The 9,802-nt window shown below is 38.0% G+C and overlaps 1 protein-coding gene across 1 annotated transcript; it reads right to left on the reverse strand.

The window, feature by feature from the left end:
* Positions 1–3,396: 3,396 nt before the first annotated feature.
* On the reverse strand, positions 3,397–8,896 carry LOC129378595 (ras-related protein Rab-8A-like). The gene is made up of 8 exons (XM_055058937.1): positions 8,532–8,896; positions 7,149–7,209; positions 6,857–6,917; positions 6,443–6,520; positions 6,274–6,363; positions 6,122–6,187; positions 5,334–5,384; positions 3,397–5,232 (listed from the first exon to the last, which is right to left on the reverse strand). The coding sequence occupies exons 1-8, from the start codon at positions 8,653–8,655 to the stop codon at positions 5,143–5,145; spliced, it is 621 nt and encodes a 206-aa protein (XP_054914912.1). The 5' UTR covers positions 8,656–8,896; the 3' UTR covers positions 3,397–5,142.
* Positions 8,897–9,802: the final 906 nt, after the last annotated feature.

The raw sequence follows: 9,802 nt of genomic DNA on the forward strand, positions 1-9,802 counted from the left end.
TGGAAGCAGATGTTCTCATGTGTTTAAGATTATGAGGGGAAAAACAATAATTGAGTGGCTCATGACTTGACTTTCACTCCTGTCAGTATTATATAACTTAACTTATAACTTATATAACTCAAGTCTACAAAGATAAGAGGTTATGTGAGTGTTTTTAATTTAGTATTCCAGTAAATCTTCAGAGTCTTTTTTTTTCTGAATCGAAACTTGGACAATGACCCTGAAGCTGCAATAAAGCAAAGATCCATCACGCACTGTAGCCTGAGTTGTATCGGTCTTCATTTATTGTTCTGGCTTGTGATATCAGAACAAGCTGGTTTTTGTGCAAATCTTAAAGCTCAGGTCTGACAGATGACACACAAAACGTCACCTTTTGCTATTTTCAGTTTGAAACTTCTTGGATTTAATACAAAAGAAAATGAACCATCCCTACAAGCACTACCAGGAGAGGCTTTGTGGAAGGCGATAAAATCCCAGTCAACAAACGAATTGGTCTGCTGTGTGCGTTCAGTGACAAATTAACAGCTTTATGATCTGATTCACTGAACTTCCACAGAGGCATTTCAGAACGGCCCTCCAACATGACAAGTGACTCATGTGATGCCTGAATAAAGGTCAAAGCACACTGATTTCCCTCTGTGACTGTAAAACAGAAGCGATGGATGCCACGGAAGTATTTTTTTGAGAACTCTTCTCTATTTGCATGCAAATGCACTCTTCGCAAGCATTCACATGTGTTTCCACAAAAGAAAGGGAGCCATTTTATTTGATAGATTGAGCTGTGTTTTTTTACATGAATGTAGGGGGAAAGCAAATAAAAGCTCTGTTGTAACCTGGTATTTGTCACTTTGTGGTCTCCCTTCACATCACTGTCCTGCACAAGCAGTTAACATATTTTAAACGAAACAATTGCAGGCTGCAACTTATAAAACACACGTGACCTACTTGCAGGAAGAGGAAGTGTATGACTGGGCAGTTTTTTTTTTTGTTAGATTAGTTATGGATGTGCACAAGAGGTCATTCTGTGTGTGAAGGTCTCCTTTCAGAAAGCCTGTGTTTATTCAGACAGCTTGCCACCATCTGCCAGATAGAATATTAACTATTTTCATAGCACAGCACAGAAATGAAAGTGTGGCTGTCAGCAGTAATGCAGAAAATTTGCAATACAAAAGTGAAAGTTACGTGTTGCGAAACATTACATTTTATCAAACTCATGCTGTGAGAGCAGTTAGGATTTGCTCCAAAAGTGGTCAAACGCTTTACTGCAGAATTTGAAATAACAAAGCTTTGTTAAAAAGTATGCTTTGATGCTTAACTGGGAATCCAATTATGTTCATTCACGCACAGTATACACAGAAAAACACTAAAGCACCTCCCACGACAAATCAAGGCACCAAAGGCGCCTTGAGAATGGATAATATAAAAACAAGTCCTAAATAGAACAAATGGAATCAAAATTTGCACACAGAAGTATTTACCATTTGAAAAAAAAAATCTTTCAAAGTAGTTTGAACTAGTGTAAGATGTAGATTTTTATTAATTGCACATGTTTTGTGCAGAATATGTATTAGAACAAATTCTTATTATGTTGTCTTTAATAGTCCATCAGGGTAGTTTTATTTACTGTGGAACATATAGTATGAGATTAAAGTGAGAACAACTGTGTGAAATATTTAAATGACATTTTCCCTCTTGAAAACTAAAAACTTTATAAACTGACAAATTAGTGTTTAAAATCTTTAATATTTGCACAAAACCAAGAAATTAACAGTGCAGAAGGATAAAAAAAATTCAAACTCTACACATTCCTCAGTTGTTGAGCCTTTATAAGGTTATGAGGTTCTGATGGGGCCTTCACAAGCTGTCAGGAGGTCAGAGGTTCAGCTCCCCTTGGAAAGGTTGCCTGGGCATCATCACACAGAAAATCAACTATGAACGAATGGACTTTTATCTAGAAGCAATTCAGAGTACTAAATTAACCTGGCATGCATGATTTTCATCTGTTGGAGGAAGTGTGAGTACCTGGAGGAACCGGCACACGCACTTTCAAATGTGAACCCAAATGAAAAGTGAACCATTAAGTAGTCTGTTTCTCACTCTGCCATGTTACAACTACAAGCTTCTCACAAAATTGTAAATAGTAAACCCAAAGTGTCACATAAAAGTGAAGTGTAAGGAAAATGTTACATGGTTTTCTTTCTTTTTTTAACAAGTAGGACTATTTAAAGATCTTCAAAAAATGGCATTGACATTTACATTCAGCCTATCTAACTCTGGTATCCCTGACAAAAAATAAAATTTAATATCAGTATAAAGATTGTTGAGAGGCCTCACAGATTTACTGGAGAAAAATAACAAAGAAAATAGCATCACAATGATCGAGGGACGTAGGGATAAAGTTTAAAGCACACTTAAGTAATTAAGCAAAATCTCAAGTTTACCATGACTTTATTGTCCACCAGAACTGACAGGCAGCTCAGAGTAACTCTACCAAATGCTACGCTCTCCACAAATATGACCTCTATGGAAAAAGGAGCAGAAAGATATAATGGATATAGAAGCAATAGAAAATCCTGTTTCCTGTTTGCTCGAAGACATTTAAGAAAGTCAGATGAGACCAAAATTAGATCTTTTTGTCGACATGCAAAATGCAAAAACTAACATTGCAGATCACCCTTAGCATCTCAACCAACGGAGCTCAACACAGAACAATCCAGGAGGCTCCACAAGCCTCGAGACTGAGGCAAGAACTTACTTTTCACCAGTACAAGACTAAAACACACAGCCAGAGCTACAATGGAGTGGCTTATCTCTAACAATATTCTTGTGTTAGATTAGTCCCATCAAAACTCAGCACTAAATCCATTTTATAATCTGTGGATAGGATATGGAAATGCAGCAAAAAGCGGTTGTGACATTTATGGAGTTTGCGTTCAAATTTGAATCAAACTTGATGTTTGAAAGCCAGCATGTTTTCTTCAGCAAAAACAAACATGGATGTTGTGCTGATAATTGATTAAAATCTAATAAAAATACATTTATGTGACAAAACTTGGAACGGATTTACTGTATCCTAATTGATTTTGTGTATGTTGTCCTTGAAAAAAATTCAAAACATCTCCAGGTAAAATGTAATGAAATTCAAGGTAAAAACACAAGCAAGTTGCGCAACCCAGTCCTAGTAAAGTACTTTTTTCAATCATTTTGAATGCGGAGATTGACCTGTATCCAACCGATCACGTTCCTTACTTCCTTAAATGCAACAGACCTTACAAATAAAGCAAACAGGAAAACCTTACAATGACTCACCTAAACCAGAACCTCTCATGTGATCTGATTGAAAACTGCACTCATACAGAAAAACCCAGCTCCAGATACACAACAGAGAACACCAAAACATGTCAAAGAATCTTTTTAATAAATCAATGGTACATATATCTACAAAAAGTGTAGATCAATAGGATTTATGAAACTACAGTACAATCATTGAAGATCTTATTTACAATTGCTGAAGTATTTATTTTCATGTATTCCACATCGAGTCCATCGATAATCTCTTAAGGAAATCCCAACCTGACTTTAGGAATGTTGAAGATATGTGAACACTGTACGATTCAGAAAGACAGAATCAATTCACTAATCATGTGGTGCTTTAATCAAATGGGTCTTCAGAGAACTGCTGAAAGTAAACCAAGAGCTCAAAAGCCACAGGCTAAACATGAAGTTACAGGTGTGATTCAAACTTTTATAGCACCACGAGTAATTAAGAGACTCTGATATGAACTCAGATTTCTAATAATTTCCTATTTTCAACCCTGTGAACACAATTCTGGAGAGCAGTGCGTTCCTAATTTCAAATAACGCATGTTGAATCACATGTGCAAAACCGTTGTTTTGTTTTTTTTATGTTTCACCATGCGCAGACGGAATGCTGCGACGGCAGCTTCACTACGACGCCGACCGTCTTTAAGTGCGATCTGCAGAAACATTCAACCAGCAAGTGGGAATGCTTTGGTAAAAGACTAATGGGACTCGATGGCTTAGACGACTGAGGCGTCACAGCTCAGGTGTTTTTCAGGAGGACCAAAGAGGGTAAATAAATCTCTTGTGCATCAATATCTTTTGTTTCTTTCAGTTAAGACTTGCAACAGTCAATAAATGTTAAGAACTTTTTCTTTTTTTTTTTGTATAAACAGGAAGAACAAAAAGGAAAAAAGTGCATACTCAATAAGAACATAAAAAGGGCACTTTGTCATTTTGGTGCTATGTCTTGTTTCACTCCATAAATACTGCTACAGCACAGCCCCAATCCAAGGCCCAGGAAACTGTCGAGTACGTGTTCCCCCATTGGAACGGATAAGTGGATCAAGTAGAAAAAAAAACAAAAGCGTAAAACAATGATTTCATCGTCGCTGCGATTACTCCTGCACTATCCTCCAAGTGTTTGGGTGCGAGTGCGGCTGTTCGTCTTACTTTAACTTAGACTGCACCGACTACAAGGCAACCGCCTGCGTACTCAATAAGCGCAAACCAGAGGCCCGACATACGTCACATTGCACATCAAAGTGTTAACAGAAGCGTGGAATGTTTCAACCTATGAAGAACAATAAAGATGTACAGAAAATGTAAATCCCACAAGGAGGTGTGTTGAGTAAAAGGTACGTTTTCATAATCAGTGATACACACAGATATTTACATGCTGCATTTTACATGTTGTAGATGTAAAAACAAACGAAAATTTCGACCAAACTGTCAGTGCAAACATGTGGCAGAATCTGGGGTCCTGTTGTCTAGAAGAATGAAATAAATAGACTTTGTAATGACAGACGGCAGAAAAAGCGGGCAGAAAAGGTTTGATCGTCTTCAATGTCTCACCAGGAGACAGCCTTTAAAAGTGAATAAAATTTCTGGATTCAAGTCGAAGCTGTCAGTGTGTAACCGAGGCCGCAGCTGCTAAATCCACAGGTAGGAAGACGAGGAGGGATTTCTTTTTTTTTTTTAATCTAATTAATCACAGGATAAATGAGAAGAAGGAAGACGAGGGAGGAAGAATTAAAACGGGCATCAGAGTGTGCTCTGTCCAGTTCTGTCCAGTGGGGGACGCAGTTAAGGCGATGGTGGATGTCGGCGCTTCCGTCTTTCTCACAGAAGCGTGCAGCGGAAGAAGCTGCTCTTCTTGGGCTGCTCTGAAATCTTGACTCCCGCGCTGCTGCTCTGAGGGTTGTTGCCCTCCTGAAATAGACAGACGAAGAGTTTCCAGTTTTGATTAAACGGCAAAAAACGATTCTCCCCGACGGCCGGTAAACCACGTCGCACAGCGTTTTCACTCTTACCAGTTTCTTGTCCATCTTCGCCTTAATATCTCTCGCGAGTGTTAGGAAGGCCTGCAGACAAAAACACGCATGCACATTAGTTGTGTCTCAGATGAATGCTTCAGGAGAGGTGGTACTGTGTGGATGTGTGAGCATCCATGTGAGCATGGGGAAAAAAAAAAAAAACGGAAAAGAAAAGCAAATACTCTGTTATCTTTCCCCCACATAAAACCAGATGCACCACAGACGTGAATTAAACACATAGTCATTTTGCCATGACTATTACGAATATGCTCATCCCTGTGAGGGAGCCAGTTTAGACAAATGTAGGAAACGACATCTCCGTTTACTATGCTCATTAAATATGCAACACCTCAGATACATAGACTCTGAAGAGTGTCAGACGCAAACTTTTTAATGAGGTTTTTGTCACCATGTTTAGGATTTCAAGTTCTCCAAATTGTAAACCAGAGAAAAGCGTCAGAGTCAGAGCTCTTTAGCAGCCAAAACAGATTACCACTTGCTGCATGCTGTAGGTCAGCTGCCTGAAAGAAGCATTTTCCCCAAAAACATATCACAATACAAGATATTTATACAAGTTAATATGGATAATTACTGATTTTTTTATTTTAAATAACTGAAATACCGCCAAACTGGTGGTGTGACCTTTCAACCTTTATCCACAGTTACCATTCCACAGCGCTCTTTCTATTTTTAAGTAGTTATGAGGCACGATAGTGAAACTTTAAAACTACCGGTGCGCATTTTCTGAGTGATAAAAGTATAGGAAGAAAAAGGAAGGGACTCACATTCTCCACATTGATGTTCGCTTTTGCACTCGTTTCCATGAACTTGATGCCGTACTCCAATGCCAGCTGAACAGGTTCCGAGAAAAAGAAGTCAGAAACAATGCAAAGAAAAAGAAAAAAAAAAGACACCATAACATCCCAACTATTCTTACTTTCTCTCCTCTGTCTTTGGACACTTGTCGCTTGTCGTTGACATCACATTTATTCCCCAGGACCATCCTCTCTACGTCTGCAGAGGCATGCTGCAGGAAACACAAAATATGGTGAGGTAAATTGGTGTATTCTTTGCAGAATATTGGCACCAAAAATCTAAATGCTTACCTCTTCTATATTCCTTATCCAGTTCTTGATGTTGTCAAAGGACTTCTCGTTGGTAATGTCATACACTAACATGATGCCCTGGAGAAGTCAGAAAAAAAAACATTTAAGAAAAAAAAAATCTAAAAACTGATTCCACTTTGTACTTATCTGATTGTGAGATCCAATATCATTTTCTGTAATACATGCTTATTTGACTCATCTGTGGAGCTTCAAATAAAGACACAGGCATGCAGCAAAGCCTGAACTAAACAAGAGGCGAACAAAACACTCCTGATTTCCAGGTGTGTAAAGCATAAACAAGAACACCAATATGAGGCGTGTTTCTGAAAAGAATCAACCATTAGTAGCTAAATGAATGTCACTGCACCTGTTCAGTTTCAACGTATCATCAGTAAAGATGACAATACATCTTACCATGGCTCCTCTGTAGTAGGCTGTTGTGATGGTCCTGAATCTCTCTTGTCCCGCTGTGTCCCTACACACATGAAAAAAAGATTTCAGTAAAGTTTCCTTTTTTACTTCTGCGGCTTACAAAATTAGATTGGATTAGGCAGTTCTCACTGACATTTGTTTATACGTTTATTAGAGCTGCTGCTGTAAATAGGCACTTTGTCGATAAAAAAATTTAATAAATAAGCTTATGGTGATAATACATACTAAGAACTATCAGAACAAGTATTAAATATTCAGCATTTGTTCGTCTCACCATATCTGTAGTTTGATCTTCTTTCCATCTAATTCTATTGTTCTGATTTTGAAGTCAATACCTGGGGAAAAAACAAAGAAAAACAAACAAAACCTGAGTATTTTCACGAAGCAACAAAACTCTGTATGTTGTTTAGAAAATACTGAAGTATTATTTTGGAGCATCACACTTAAACAACATTTAGCTACTGCATTTTTAAAGACCCACTCACCCATGTGGTGACTGATACCACTTAAAAAAAGTGTTAAGTTCTCATAATTTTGAAATTTTGAATGCGTTTCTTTGTTAGGAAGGTTTTACGTTGACTTGCCCAACCTACTTCAGCAAACAATAGGTTGGGCTTTTAACTGTACTGACATGGCAAAAAAAATAAAAAAAATCCACCAATAGATCTGACTACAAGGTGCCACAGTCATATCTGTAGATGGCATCCTTTGTCCAACATATGAACAAACTACGCCAGTGAGTGAAGATATTAAATGTCAGGACATCTTGCAACTGAATTCAGAAGTGTATTTTACATTATAATAGCAACAATACATGCCTTTTATATCAATCACAATATGTACTATTTATGGTTTAATTATTTACTAGTTAGGAATTTATTGGTCTATAAATTTGTATTTTTATTACAATTCCTTTATTTCATGAAAGATTTAAAACGAATGCTGATTGAAATAATAAAAATAGATGGCCAGAAAAAGCCTAATCAATTTTCTTTTACTGATCTTGGGTGAAATACCCAGAGTTTACTCAAGTAAAATGACAATACTTCAGCTGATTTAAATATAAATAAATATAGTCTTTTAGTTTGTTTGCACAAACTGCGTGGCTAACCTGGATTACAGATAGAAACGGGTGGTTATGTAATTTTTATAAATTGCGAAGATGTTTATTGGTGTAATAATAATCCATATTGTCCATTAAACACAATCAAATAAGCCAAACTGAATGGTCTTTGTGGATGGACTTTGGATGAATATTCGTGATGTTCAGATTAATGGAGACCTTTTTTTTATTATTGCGTTGTCAACAACAGATCGAAGTGCAAGCCAGCTGGTCATAAGGGAAATGACACTGCCAACAAACTTGCTTTAGCCTTTTAGCACGTTACCGCAGCTGTCAACGTCTGTGTGGCCTATAAAATAATCACAACGGGCTCGAAACGAACACAAGTCGGTGATATCCGTGCTTACAAAGCATACAAGTCACGTTAATAATCAGCGAAGGTCTCCTTAAGCCCCCTCTCTCAAGCCGGTTGGGCATTTCCTGAGTCGCTGAATGCTAGCCAGAAAAGTTAGCACCAACTTAGCATGACGGGATGGGCAGCTCCGGTGCCGCTTTTCAGTCAGCTGAGGCGTTACGGATGCGAGCTCCACTCACCTATAGTTGAGATAAACGTTGAGTTGAAGGCATCTTCTGAAAATCTGAAAAGCACGCAGGTTTTCCCGACTCCTGAATCACCGATTAAAAGTAGTTTAAACAAGTAATCGTAAGTCTTCGCCATGTTATTAGCTAGCTTACTACTGCGGATATCCCGCCCGTTGTGCAGACGGAGAGGTCGCTGCTGCTGCTGCTGCGGGGCGTCCCGTTGGTCAAATCAACTGTCACTCTGCGATGTCGTCGTGGCTCAGGAAGCCTGCTGCCGCCCAGGTGGGGTGTGCTCGTTTTGGAGACTGTTGCCACCCGGATCAGCCACGGTAAATTCGATATGTTTAACTGAGAACTCGTTATTCCTCAGCAGGATGTGAAAGATGGCGTTGACTGACGTTGCGACGGAAACGAGACAATCCAACACGATCGGTGACAACAAGTGAGAGGCAGCGGGCTAAAATTAGTTTCTCCTTCAAAGAGACAGGAAGCAACAACTTCACCGGTGATAATAGAAACACCAAACATTCCAGGCTTTCTGAAGAAAAGATCAACTACAGCTGATTCTGTTATGATGGTTTATACTTGGTGATGAGCTCCAAGTAATATATGATCAGATTTCTGGCTTAAGGGACTCTAAAATGTTTTTTTTAAAAATGTCTTCCAGTTAGAAAAAATACAATTCATTTTATGAAAAATGCATTTAAAAAGATAAATTAAAATGTGCCTGCATGGTGTTTTGATAATCTCTGACTCCGTTGCAATGAATTTGAGAATGCATCCATGATTTTCACTATTTATGGATTCAAGAAAATCAACAATAATTTTATACTTGTTAATCTCGTTCTTGCTTTTGAAAGTAATTGAAGTTAATTGTCAAACGCTTTTTTTAATCCCAGAACTTAGAATTAATTTATTTTAATTATATCATATTATAAGATATACACATTAGACACACACAACTTGATAATATTTCTGTCCAGGAGAAGTGTTTGCAAGCCATTCATCTTTCTTCTACCTCATCTGAGATAAATGGGACCTGGAGAAAACCCCAGATATCTCTCTCTCCAACATGAATGGCTCTAAATTTACTTTTCATGTGTCTTTCATCTCACTCCCCCATTCTGCCATCATTCTAGAACAAGACAAAACAAATAACAGAACAAATATTACTTAAACCCCACCCCTGATCCAGTGGCAGCATATTTTTCTGGTTGAAAAAAGTGAGCTTCTCATTGACCTCAGTGCATACTGAAGGTCATCACTTGAAGCCACCATAACCA

This window comes from Poeciliopsis prolifica, unplaced genomic scaffold, assembly GCF_027474105.1.
Source record: "Poeciliopsis prolifica strain line A6 unplaced genomic scaffold, Auburn_PproV2 SCAFFOLD002, whole genome shotgun sequence".
NCBI lineage: Eukaryota > Metazoa > Chordata > Actinopteri > Cyprinodontiformes > Poeciliidae > Poeciliopsis > Poeciliopsis prolifica.

Excerpts from the sequence above, each read along its gene's own strand:
- LOC129378595 (XM_055058937.1), bottom strand. The coding sequence starts at position 8,655 with ATGGCGAAGACTTACGATTACTTGTTTAAACTACTTTTAATCGGTGAT. Across the intron at positions 6,918-7,148 it reads AAGATCAAACTACAGATATG|GGACACAGCGGGACAAGAGA; the intron begins GTGAGACGAACA and ends TCATGTGTGTAG. Across the intron at positions 6,364-6,442 it reads GGATAAGGAATATAGAAGAG|CATGCCTCTGCAGACGTAGA; the intron begins GTAAGCATTTAG and ends TGTTTCCTGCAG.